General features: G+C 45.6%; 1 protein-coding gene across 3 annotated transcripts in view; it reads right to left on the bottom strand.

The window, feature by feature from the left end:
• Positions 1–13,363, bottom strand: part of TBL1X (transducin beta like 1 X-linked) — a 79,432-nt gene that overhangs the window by 53,056 nt on the left and 13,013 nt on the right. For 2 of the 3 annotated variants that reach the window (XM_054676427.2, XM_054676429.2), the window contains exons 2-3: positions 12,981–13,125; positions 12,350–12,457 (exon numbers count right to left, since the gene is read on the bottom strand). In XM_054676427.2, the coding sequence (XP_054532402.1) occupies positions 12,350–12,457; positions 12,981–13,083 (211 nt within the window). In that variant the 5' untranslated portion in view covers positions 13,084–13,125. The remainder of the gene's footprint in view (positions 1–12,349; positions 12,458–12,980; positions 13,126–13,363) is intronic. The other variant, XM_054676430.2, reaches the window with a different exon arrangement.

Here is a 13,363-nt window from a genome sequence, read left to right as displayed (position 1 = left end):
AGCTAGGGCACCTGGCTAATTCCACGTGTCCCCAGGCCTTATCTAGAATCCAATGGCTGTAAAACAGACAAGTCAAACAATTATTAAAAATCACAGAAGCAGTTTATGGGCTTAAAGCATCTAGCAAACAGTATCTGACCTGCCTAATTTAGACCAAATGTATAAATGTTGAAGACATTTTACTTTACCAATAATATTTTAAATTGCCTTTATTTTTCAAAGATTAGAGTCACGTGACCTAAACGCATTAATGTTTCTATTTTTCTGACAATTTTTTTTAGCACTTTTTTTCTTTAAAAGTCAACTAATAGGAACATTAACATGTTTTATATAAACATCACACACACAACACATATAAATACACAGACAGAAGGGGATCCGGTAGTTATAAGATTTTTTTATCTTTCAATTTTTAAGTTTCTTAATTGGATTACTGGCTTCAGGGTGGAGCCCTTATAGAAACAGAGCCAGGAAAGCATGTAGTTTCTAGGGCCTAATAAGCAGGCATAGCTGGAAGGCAAAAACAGATCCCCCAAATTAAGGGTCCTATTTTTATATGACATCTTGGATCCCCAAAAAGAGGGGAATGCAATGGGAGAAGAGAGTGCAATGCTTTTACCCTGCATTCCACTGCAAGGCAATCCAAAGCCAATCAGCCCATCCCCCAAGGGAGTCTCATCTCTCAGTGTGGGGTAGAAATATTTCCATACCTTCTAGGTGGCTGACAGCATGCTTCTCTAATCCAAAAGTGCAAAGAGCTGAGTATCCTTCCATAACTCCATTAGCCATCCCTTAAAGTATATTTCCTCCCTAGTTATTACACACACAGGCTAAAAGCTCTTCTTCCTGCAAAGTAATTTCTGATACCTCCCAAAGTCAAAATACATCAGGTAACACGGAACAGAGCCTTAGATTTTGAGAGGGATCTAGCCTCCTTCAATTCCTGGGGTTCCATGAGGAAAACGTAGGTTTTTCTCAAAACAGGGTATGTGGCACCTCCTGTGTTTTTCCCAAGGAGTCCCGGGCTGTCAGAAATTACTTTAGGTCCTCTCATGTGGGCATCAAGAGTGGCAAGAAAACAGACTGGGGAAATAATTCAGCTGACTAAGAAGAAAAACAAAGAAACATTTTTCTTAAACAAGATCCAAGAAGTGAAAAAGCACCAAGGCCTTTTACATATATATATATATATATAGCTTGGATATCAGTTTTTAATTAAGTTGATTTTAACCAGGAATGAGCAAAGACAGCCAGCCTGTGAAGCTAGAGACAAGATGGAGTCAGCCATGTCAGATTTCTCTCACTGTCATAATTTCTTCTGCTACAATATTTGCAAAGGCAGTTTCAGTAACACCCTTTTCCGGGTTAACTAACTTACTAACTTACTCACCAGGAGCCAAGCCAAAAAAGAAAAATCAAATGGAAAGTCTGCTACTCTCAATTATTTTATTATCTGCCAGAGAATGCTTTTGGCAGACTTTCTCCTTCCTCAAGGGAAAAAATACCTGCAAAATTTTAATAATAACAAGGACTGCATTTTGCTTGCCGTGAACGTCTATTTGAGTTCTGCAGGTAAGGGAATCAAAATGAAGCCCAAGGAGAACACAAGATGAAGGGCAAAGAAATCAGAATGCCATTAAAACTCCATTTCCCAAGAAAAACCAGTTGGAAGGAAAAAAAAATCCTACAACTAAAGGATATGAATCAGTGCTTCTTAACTGACGTTGATTTTACCCACCAGGGGACATTTGACAAATGTCTGCCCACTCTCTCTCCATTGTAATAGAGAGTGGGCAAATGTTAGGGATGCTGCTGAACATCCTATAGTATTCAGGACAGTCCCCCCAAGATGAAGAACAATCCAGCTGCCATTGTCAATAGTGCCAAGGCCAAGAAACCCTGATCTCAATGAATGGGCTGAAAATGTTGAGTTAATGCATTATATGTTGTGGCCATTCACAACATCTTCAGAAGTTAAGACCCTCAAATCTGCCCACTTCTCTCAGGCTGAACACATAAATCTAACAGAATCCTCCACACTGAAGGTTCTAAGTAGATATTGTAAAAGCATTCTAAGACTCACTGGTAAATGAGCAGGGAAGAAGCCATGCACCGACCTTTTCCCCCAGTAAAAATGCAGCCCACCCAGAAACGACAGTCCCCAGTCTGCAAACATTCAAGCAATGTCCGTATGACAACTGCTGTTTGCTTCCAGCTGATTCTTCTGTTTCCAATGGCCCCACAGTGTCTGTGTGGCCATCCATTTCTCAGTTAATAGGGCTGCCACTCGAATCCATTACACAAGAGAGTACCCCCACCCAGCCCTAGGCCTGCAATATGGCTAATGACCTGCGAAATATAATAAAAATGTCTTGGCTGCCTTTGCATTATGGACCACCGTCTATCACACACACAAAGCTTTGCAGACAATAGAAACACTGAATTACATTTTTGGTATAGTCTTTTTTACAATTAAATAATTCTGCAATTACTATGGACTCAGGGGAAACTGCAAAACTAGTGAAGTGCTGTGCACCTTTCATCCTGTCTCCTCCCATCTAGGCATCTTACACTACTGTCAAAGAGGATCAACACCACTAAGTAGGAGGCAGGACGGAAATGCTCACTGGAACACAAACTATCGTCATCCTTTCTGCACTGCATTCACTGGTTGTGTACGTATAATCTACGCAGTTTGATCCTACGTGTAGATCTGTGGAACTGTGTCTCTGGTCAAGGTACCAAACTCTTCATTCAACACAAAAGAACTCTCCTATAACCATCCTTTGTACGCATGTGCTCCCATCCCTACTCCAGATCTGTAGCAGCCACTGATCTGGTGTCCACCTGTGTATTTTCAGCACTTTAAGCAGGTCCTATAAATGGAATCATATAGTCTGCAATCTTCTTCCTTTTTTTTTTTTTTTTGAGACAGAATCTCGCTCTGTCACCCAGGCTGGAGTGCAGTTGTGCAATTTTGGCTCACAGCAACCTCCACCTCCTGGGTTCCAGCGTTTCTCCTGCCTCAGCCTCCAGAGTAGCTGGGACTACTGGCATGTGCCACCATGCCTGGCTAATTTTTTTGTATTTTTAGTAGAGATGGGGTTTCACCATATTGGCCAGGCTGGTCTCAAACTCCTGATCTCAAGTGATCTGCCCACCTAGGCTTCCTAAAGTGCCGGGATTACAGGCATAAGCCACCGCACCTGGCCCAGTCTGCAATCTTCTGACGTGGCCTGTTCTACTCGGCACATTTCTCTGGGGGTTCCTCCAGCTTGCTGTGCCTACCCACAACTCCTTCCTTTTCACAGCTGAGTGGTGCTCCACAGCACAGGCATGCCACAGCTTGCTTCAACTACACCCACTGATGGACACTGGCCATATGTCCAGAATATTGCTATTATAAATAAGCCACTATTTTCTGTTTAATTTTTTAAATAACCGGATTTTGTCAGACACCAATGTAGCTTACAAATGATACTAGCTGTGCCAGGGATTTGCCCCAAACACTTATATGGGACTATGAAAAAGCCCTTATCATGTAATATTAGTAATATTAATATTACTGTGAATACAGGTGGTTCTCTCTTCCCTTTGAGACTAATTTTCTAAACTCTGAAAAACAATCTACACATGGAACTTCTCACCTATAATACCATGACCTCCCCCTAAAATCGTGGTAAAATATATATAACATAAAATATATCATGCTAACCATTTTTAAAAAAAATTTTTAAGAGATAGGGTCTCACTCTTTTGTCCAGGCTGGAATGCAATGGTGTGATCATAACTCACTGCAGCCTTCACCTCCCAGGCTCAAGTGATCCCCCCACCTCAGCCTTCTGAGTAGCTGGGACTGCAGGTGTGAGCCCATGCCTGGCTAATTTTTGAAATTTTTTTTTTGTTATTGAGACAGGGTCTTGCTATGTTGTCCAAGCTTGTCTTAAACTCCTGGCCTCCAGTGATCCTCCCACCTTGGCCTCCATCTTAACCATTTTTAAGTGCACAGTTCAGTGGCATTAGGTGCATTCACACTACTGTGCAACCATCACCATCAACCATCCCCAGAACTTTATTCATTTTGCAAAATGGAAACTGTACCCATTAAATAGCAACTCCACGTCCCCTGCTTCTCCCCATCCCCCAGCAACCACCCTTCCACTGCCTGTCTTTTTGGATTAGACTCCTCGAGGTATCCCTTCTAAGTGGAATCCTACAGTATTTGCCTTTTGTGGCTGGCTAATTTCACTTGGCATAATGTCTTCAAGTGTCATCCGTGCTGGAGCCTGTGTCAGAATTTCCTTCCTTTTCAAAGCTGAGTCATGATATTCCACTGTATGGATGGACACGTTCTGTTGATGGAATTTCCTCTGTCAATGGACATCTGGGTTGCTTCCGCTGAGGTTTTCTAAAGGACACTGTACTGCTCCCCTAAAGTGTGAGGTCAGTCTTGGAAGGAGGGGGCATGTCTTTCTGTTCAGCTCTCTCAAGCCACTGTCCTCACAACAGCAGCTCACAGATGCAACAGGAGATCAGCCCAGCACACAGCCTGGCCTCCACTCCGGCAAAAACTTGAGGATGATGAATCCCACTCGACTGACAGCACCCTGCTCAGAGGCCTAGGATATGAAGGGCATTGGAACACAGGGAAGCCTCAGGGAAGTGCTTCTTTCACGGACAGACTGAAGCTCCCAGGACCCCTCTTGAATCCAGACTGGTTGGCTTTGAACAGTGTTCTCTTCTACAGGGCATGAGCTACAACCCATCCCTCAGCATCAGGCCCCCACAAGACACCTGGTGCTTTTTCAGAGGGGATCACTTCACCCTCAGTCTTATGTTTCTGTAGAAAGTGTTGAAGAACAGGGAACCTTCCCCTCCGCTCCACCTCACTCTAACCAAGACCCACGCCAGCTTACCCGCTGTGAACTTGCTGGGTCATCTGCCAGGTACTCTTTTTGGACAGTATAACCTCGCTGCGTGTTGGTGGGCGCTCAGCACAGCCTTTTATCTCTGTGCTTGGGTTTGTTGTGGAAAGAGGAGGCCGCTGAGGTCTCACTCACTCTTCCATGCACTCCTCTGAGGCTAACTCACCTGAATGGCATCGCCACCAGAGAGAAGCACTGCAGGTGAAGTGTGTCACCCAGCAAGACTCTTTCTTTTTTTTTCAGACAGGGTCTCACTCTGTCACCCACTCTGGAGTGCAACAGCACAATTATGGTTCACCACAGCCTTGACCTCCCAGGCTCAGGCAATCCTCCCCCCTCAGCCTCCTGAGTAGTTGGGACTACAGGCATGAACCACCACACCCGGTTACTTTTTGTATTTATTGCCCAGGTTGGTCTTGAACTCCTGGGCTCAAAGCAATCCACCCACCTCAACCTCCCAAAGTGCTGGGATTATAGGCGTGGGCCTCCACACTGGATAGAAATCTTTCTTATTAATGATTTTCTTGGCATGGAAGCTTCACGAAATGAATGACAAATGTCACTAAGTTATATTCACAACCCTGAAAGTCTGGGCATGTGGATGTACTACTTCACTATTATCTTACTCTGTTCGGGCTGCTCTACCAAAATACATAGAGTAGGTGGCTTATAAACTTGTGTGTTTCACAGTTCTGGAGGCTGGGAGTCCACGATCAACATGTGGCAGATTGGGTGTCTGGTGAGAACCCGCTTCCCGATTCATAGATGGTGCCTTCTCACCGTGTTCCCACATGGTAGAAGGGGCAAAGGAGCTCTCCTCATGACTTCATCACCTCCTAAAGGCCCCACCCCCAAATACCATCCCCTTGGGGATTAGGATTTCAACATAGGAATTTGGGGGAACAGAAACATTGGGACCATAGCAACTATCCTCCTTATGAGCAAGGATGACATATAACACAGAGCCATATATACGTTATGTAAATAAAAGAAGCATGCCTACTTCTACCCAGCTAGTCATGTGTGCAGAAATGGGCTCTTTAGGAAAACAAGAGTGCCCAGAGTGTAGACGCTCACTTTTGATAACTAGTGATACTCTCACTCTGAATAACCCATGTTTGGTGACGTTAATGGAGGCAAGAAAAATGTATAATAAGTTGGCCTCTCAGTTACGAATCAGGGCAAATCAGAACATAAGTTCCACTGAATAGGAGATTTCAACCATCCTCTAGGGTCTTTAAATCTTTACAGCTAAGCCAGAAGTTCCTCACTCTGGGAATTCAGCGTGTGTGAGAAGTGAATTTTTACCATTTATTATGGTGACAAGCTCCTTTTAGTAGCTACAGTGTTTAAAATTACTGCCGTCATGGACACGGAACTTGGTAACATCCCTGTGCCGGACACAACGTTAGTGAAATTCCATTTCTACTTGTGTTTCTTTTTCTTCAGTACTGTCACCACCACCATCATCACATGGTTTTTATTAACTTGTCTGCCTGTTCCTGGTGGTGTGTGGACGTCAGTCACAAAGCTCCAGGTAGGGAAATACTTCGCTGGGTTTTCGATGACTTTGATACCATGGGTATGTGGGCAAATGCACAGAGAGCTTTCGTGGCCGCCACAGGGCCCAGCCTGCGGAATCCTGCTATCTGGAAGCCTGGCCTTTGCCTTGCCCAGATGCCTGGGCTTATCCACCAGAGGGCTGATGAGGCTGTATAGAGTTTTCTATTTTTAAGCAGAAGGTTAGACCAACGGCACTGCTTAAGGAGGGGAAGGTATGCAAACAAGGACGCTCTGTCATTCAGCCGACCTGGGCTACATTCATGTCGGCCCATGGAAACTGTGACCCTGACAGGTTCATGAAATTAGTCCAGAAGGCTAGCTGCAAATCCTCAAAGGAAGAATCACACTTCATGAGCGTCCTGCAGATATATACGACAGAGCTAACGTCCCTTTACATACTTTCCAATATGCCTTGTGCGACAGGCAAAGGAGTTCTGTGACTCAACTCATGTCTATAAAACCAGTCATGTTTACGATGTGTCCTGCCTCTGCCTTAGATGGAAAAGAATGCACTGGGTTCTGGTAAAGTGAAACCTACACTTGTCACACGACCCAGCAACCCCACTCCAAGATATTTACCCAAGAGAAATGAAAACCTACGTTCATACAAATGACCTGTATGAAAATCTTTTTTGTAGCTTTATGTTGGAATCACCAAAACCTGGAAAGAACGCAAATGTCCCTCCACAAGAGGATGCAGAAACAGCATTCAAAATGGAACACCACTTAGCTATTCAAGAATGAATGGCTGGTGCACACAATAGCATGCATGAATCTCAAATGCATAAGGTTGAGTGAAAGACGTCACACCCTCAGGACTACACAATATGTGATGCCATCTCTATGCCATTCTTGCAAGGGCAAAACTCTAGGGACAGAGCAGTGGTGGTTGCCAGGGGCAGGGTGGGGGTAGAAGAGGAGCTGAGTACAAAGGGACACAAGGCAATTTTGAGGGTGACAGAACTGTTCTGTGTGTTGACTACGCTCAAGCCAGCTCCGCACATTCCTTCCTTGTTTCCTCTTCAGACAGTATCTTCTACTTCTTTAAAAAATATTTTTGGCCAGGTAATGCAGTGGCTCATGCCTATAATGCCAGCACTTTATGAGGCCGGGGGGGAGGATCTCTTGAACCCAGGAGTTTGAGACCAGATTGGGCAACACAGTGAGACCCTGTCTCTACAAATAAAATAAAACAGAAAATAAGAAATTAGCTGGGCATAATTTCTTGTGGCACAAGCCTATAGTCCCAGCTGCTTGGGCGGCTGAGGTGGGAGGATCAATTGAGCTTGGGAGGTAGAGGCTGCAGTGAGCCGTGATCGTGCCACTGCACTCCAGCCTGGGCAACAGAGTGAGACCCTCAGCATGAGTGAGTCTCAAAAAACAAAATTTTTCATAGTACCTCCCTTTCCCCTGAATGTATCACCCGATTATCTTGCAGGCAGCTCTTTCTCAGTTAAATTCAGTTTGAATCTGTGGTTCTGTACCCCTGTATTCCTCATACCGTTTTGCAAGTTCCTGTGAATTATTTAATTTATGCCAAAAATGTGGGTCTGGGAGAACATGTTTTCTTTATAGTTTGGATTTTGGGATGAAGTCCCAGAGGAAATAATATGTTTACAGGGACTCACTTGCCAAATTTTCTCTCTTTCCATACTAAGTGGAAAATGGACTTCCACTTCCCTGGCTGTATTCAGAAATATGTGGGGGCACACAACTCACGACTCCCTCAGCATTTGGGGGAGCTGCTCACTACAGCAAGTGCAGGCTGTGCGCATTTCTAGGGGCTCGCTCCCTTGCTTCTCTCCTCCTGGGATGGTAACACGAGCTCATGGGAAAGGCACATGGCCACCATGTGATTCTTAAAAACTGCCCAGATAGCACAAGTGACCAGGCAATGGATCCCGTAAGACAGAGGCCAATGGACTCACACACTGTATTAGTCCATTATCATGCTGCTAATACAGACATACCTGAGACTGGGTAATTTACAAAGGAAAGAGGTTTAATGGACTCACAGTTCCACATGGCTGGGGAGGCCTCACAATCATGGCAGAAGGTGAATGAGGAACAAAGTCACATCTTACATGGCTGCAGGAAAGAGAAGGTGTGCAAGGGAACTCCCCTTTATACAACCATCAGGTCTCGTGAGACCTATTCACTTTTCACGAGAACAGCACAGGAAAACCTGCTCCCATGATTCATTTACTTCCCACTGGGTTCCTCCCCATGACATGTGGGAATTACGAGGAGCTACAATTCAAGATGAGATATGGCCAAACCATATCACTCGTCAAAGCCAGACTGCTGAACTCATGCAAAAACCAACAAATCCATTTTGGCACTAGAGCTTGGTAATGCAAAAGTTCCCTACTACTTAACCTTCTTGCTTTAACCAGTTTCCTCTTTCAGACTGCCATGAGTCTGCTGCTATGAGATGTCGCCTGTGGGTAACAGCTATTGAGTGCTTCTGATGGGCAAAGCCCTTGCTTTGGACAAGTAACAAGGGCAACAATGAAAATCCACTAATCGACACAGGTAGGGAAATATATGTGGTTTGCTAAAAGCCAGATGACCTGACTTCTGCCTGTTGTGGGCAGAGGAACAAAACACATCTGTTTTTGAGGTTCTTTTCCGAGTTTTGAAGAGATGTGTCTTGGATCCTTCTTCAACACCCTGCTTCCCTGCTGTCTGAGGCCATCAGTGCTCCACTGAAGATTCCTCCTTGCAGCCTAATACATCCTAACTGACACCATGGATACTGGCAGAGGGGAGGAAGAGAGGCACTGGTGAAGGAGATGAATGGATGGACAGGAGCGGCAACCTGGTCTGCTGGGTCCAGGGCAGAGAAGCAGGGCTCAGGCCACATGCTTGGTGACTCTGGAAAACTTGTCCGTCATTGTACCTGGAAGGTGGGGTTGAGTGTTCCAGCAGACCTTCCAGGGAAGCAGCTGTCCTGCCGCACTGCAGGGAAACACCTACTCCCTGCCTCATTGCCCACCCCCACCCACTTCCTGCCACACACAGGTAAGGAGGGATGACCAGGGAAGGAGGAATGCCAGTTGCAGTAAGATCAGTGGATCTGGGAACCCAGAATTTACTGACAACTTCTAGTGGAGAAAGCCAGAGTGGAGGGAGCTGAGGAATGAATCATCTTCTGAGATGCAGAACCTGTTTTTAATGAGTTTGGTGGGGTGCAGGAGTAAGAGTACAGGTGCTTGAGGAGGAAGCATGATCAGGGAAATGTTTTCCTTTTTATTTAAGGTAGAAGGGAGACAGCGATAGGCTGAGAAGGTGTGCTTTCTTGATGGGGGCTCAATGACTATTGACCTAACCAAAACTTTAGGACTTGAGACAAACATAGAAAATAACCCCAGAATGAACATTTCAACATTAAGTATTTCTTTGCTCCCTTCTTCCTTTGAATACAACCTTGTAGGGTGCTCTAAAAAGTTCCACAATACACACAGTGAGCTGAAGAAAGTGTAATAGTCTCTCTCTTCAATATCAACTCTGCCTAAGAAGTGTTATTATACTTCAGTGACACTGATGAATCAGGAATGGAGCTCACAGATGTTACACAAAGTTGACATTTGCCAAGGTCTATGCATTGTTGTGCTCCAACTCTCCCTCTCAGCTGCCTGGTTACAGAAGCTTCATAAACAAACACTGAATAAGGAAGCCGACCTTTCTGGGGAGGGATGGGGGTTTCTGTGTTTATTTCAAGAAGCCAGCAAAGCTCATGCTCCGTGGCCCCCTGGGGACCAGCCAGCAGCATGGCTCTGTCTCCAGGTTACGGAGCACGTGGTCCTTCACACCCGACAGTTCCAGCCTGGGACTTGTTTACACAAGAGCTGTGAGTCTCTTTGGCCTTCATCGTGTCCTTGTGCAGAGGTGTTGCTAAATGGAAAGAATCTCAAATTCCATGCCACAAGTCGACAGGGAAGCAGGGTTTGGTACATGGATTTCCATTTGCAGGCACCTCTGGAAAGCTATGGGCTCTGAGGCAGGAGATCACCTGTGCTCCTCTAAGAGCCGAGGTTGAGGTATCAGCAGAGTGGTTATCATTTCCCTGATTTCCAGAGTGAGGCAGTACATATTTTGTTTTGTATACCAATTTCTTATACTATGTTCTGGCAACAGCCAATCACAGGCATCTAATATATATGCAGAAAGAATGTGTACTTTCCATGAATAACACTAGCTGGGAGCGCAAGGGACAGAGACCCAGGCTTGGATGGGGAAGGCACGCACTTACAATGTGCTACGTGCCTGACGTATTTGAGCACATTTGCCTGGGCAAGGAAACCCAGGCTCAAATGAACAGGCCTCACTCAGACTTGTTCGAGGATCAGAGCTCGAGCCATTCTGTGTGGCTCCAATGCCTACATTCTACCCTACCAGGCCAGCTGTGAGAGAGCCCAAGCCTAGAGGATCGTAGACTGGTTTTCCCTCAAATCGAATACATGCATCTCTGGGAGGAGGAGGCCTAGGAACTGGGGTTTCCTTTTCAAATAATCAAGTTCCAGAATATATACAATCTGATATCAAGGGCACGAAGCTTAAAACCCAACTTAAAATCCCAAACCGACTGTTATGAGTTGAAGTGTGCCCCCTCCTCCACAAATTCACAGGTTGCAGTGTTCACCAACAGCGCACCTCAGAATGTGACACTATTTAGAAACAGGGTCACTGCAGATGTAATTATTGCTGTATTCAAAAACAATAGTTAAAATGAGATTGTCTTGGAGGAGGATAAATTCCGAATCCAATCTGTCTTTACCGCGGGGAAATGTGGACAAATCTGAACACAGAGATGAGGGTGATGTGCCTACGAGCCAAGGAGTTCAAAGACTGCAGCAAGGCCCCAGGAGCCAGGCAGGGGCACAGGAGAGACTTCCCCTCAGAAGGAACCAACCCGCCTACACCTTCATCTTGGATTTCTGTCCTCAGGAACTAGGAGACAACATATTTCTTTTTAAGCCACCCCAGTTTGCAGTACGTCATTTTAGCAGCCCTAGGAAACGAATCCACCTGCACTGTATGTTGCTTAGGAAAACGGCTGTGTGTAATAAACACGTGGAGATAACAAACAGCAAGTCCACCAGGGTCATTATCATCGAGGAAGGCGGGGAGGCAAACATGGGCGGGGTTTCCAATGCACCTGAGAGGTTTGTTTAAGTTGAACAGGTAGGTGGGTACCAGGATGTTTTTCACCAATATCATTTTGTAGGTCTTAAATTACATATCTTCTAAGTTAGAACCCAAGCCCTGGGCTCCGTGGCTTCTTCCCACTACTTCCCTGCTGGCGGAGGAGGGCAGCTGCTCAGCTCAAAGTCTGTCTTGTCAACAACGAACACATGTGATTGGCTGTTTACTTACTAACCATAAAGTAATGTCTCAGTGGTAATCAAAAATGTTGGAAGATGCTACGACGATTCCTAAGTTTTAGAAAATTGCCTAGCAGCCCATTTAGGGGGCAGGGAGTAGGGGAGGCTGGGGAGCTGAATAAATCTCTGGAGCAAAATCGAAGAGGTTCAAACACACACACCAGCTCATGCATGCCCTCGCCGAGGTGGAGGCCAAGAGGCCCGCACTGCTTCCGTCCTTTCCACATTCACCACAACCGCTCTTGATTCCTGCCTGATTCATCTGCACAGAAGTGTCAAGGGAAGAAAGAACACATTCCCTCTTTCCACCCGGGGATGGCACAGCTCCAGAACCTTCTCTTCTCCCCATCAGCACTAAGAACCTTCTTAGCTCTTCTTCTTCTTCTACAGCCTGGTTTTGAATTAAGCGTTGATCCTTCTGCTTGTAAGATGCTATAGATGAATTTCCTACCGACAGAAAACCAAGCCTCTTACCTGACTCCTGGAGATACCGATACACCAGAAAGTTCACCTCGTCACTGGTTATGCTCATCTTAGCCTCACCTCGCGGCGATGAGGTGTTGATGAAGTGGGAACCACCCTCTGTTCAAAAAGAGAAGAGAGTTTTGAAACACTGCTTGTATTCTTCTCTTTTTTTTTTGAGATGATTAAAGAAAATAATATCCATGCTATTATACACATGAAGGTAATTAATATCTGATTGTGTTATATTTTATAATTATGTGATTACATAAAAATTCCATAATTATAGATAGAAAAATATGCCCAGGTGAAATGTTTTCCAAAAAAACAAGAGTTGGCCTATTTCCTAAGGCCAGGGAAGAATTGAGCAAAAACCACATGAATGAAGCCAGAAGCAGGGGCAACAGAGCACGACAACAAACAACTGACTTTGCGTTCAATAAAGCTCTGTGCATGCAGGGATCCGCAGCGCGCCCCATAAGCGGCAGGAATGGAATCCCAAAGTGCACTCAGGCAGACGTGGCTGGATTCAACACTGAGCACTTTTCTGGACACATGGAGAGGTGACCGAGTACACCCGCGGCCATGTCAACACCCCCAAAGAGTGACCACACGGTCCTGGCCACATGAGGAACCGCAGTACCTCTCCCTCGCAAACGTTGAAAGTGGTGCAAGACTGACTGCATGGCCCCTCTTCCTGCAGGGCGGTGGCAGCACGATGAAGAGGCGCCAGCGAGCTCGGTCATGCTACATGTCACCTCGATGTTTCTGCAAGGAGGCCAGGGCTCCTGGTGGAAAACCAGAACACAGAAGGCAGGGAGCACCTCTGTCATTTGTGTTTCACCACAGAATCCACTGCATCCGTCTGGCTAAGACTTCTGGTGCCCAGAAGGCAGGCAGAAATCTGGGGAGGGAGGATGGGCAGGAAAACGTTCAGGGGCTTCTGTGTGAGACAGCCAAGACAGAGTCTGGTTTTCTTAGACACCACCCGGTTAGACACAAGAGCAAACCAGCCCAAAGGGAACA

This window comes from Pan troglodytes, chromosome X (genome assembly GCF_028858775.2).
Source record: "Pan troglodytes isolate AG18354 chromosome X, NHGRI_mPanTro3-v2.0_pri, whole genome shotgun sequence".
NCBI lineage: Eukaryota > Metazoa > Chordata > Mammalia > Primates > Hominidae > Pan > Pan troglodytes.
Note: the sequence above shows the minus strand (reverse complement) of the source record. Positions and strands in the feature narration are given on the sequence as shown.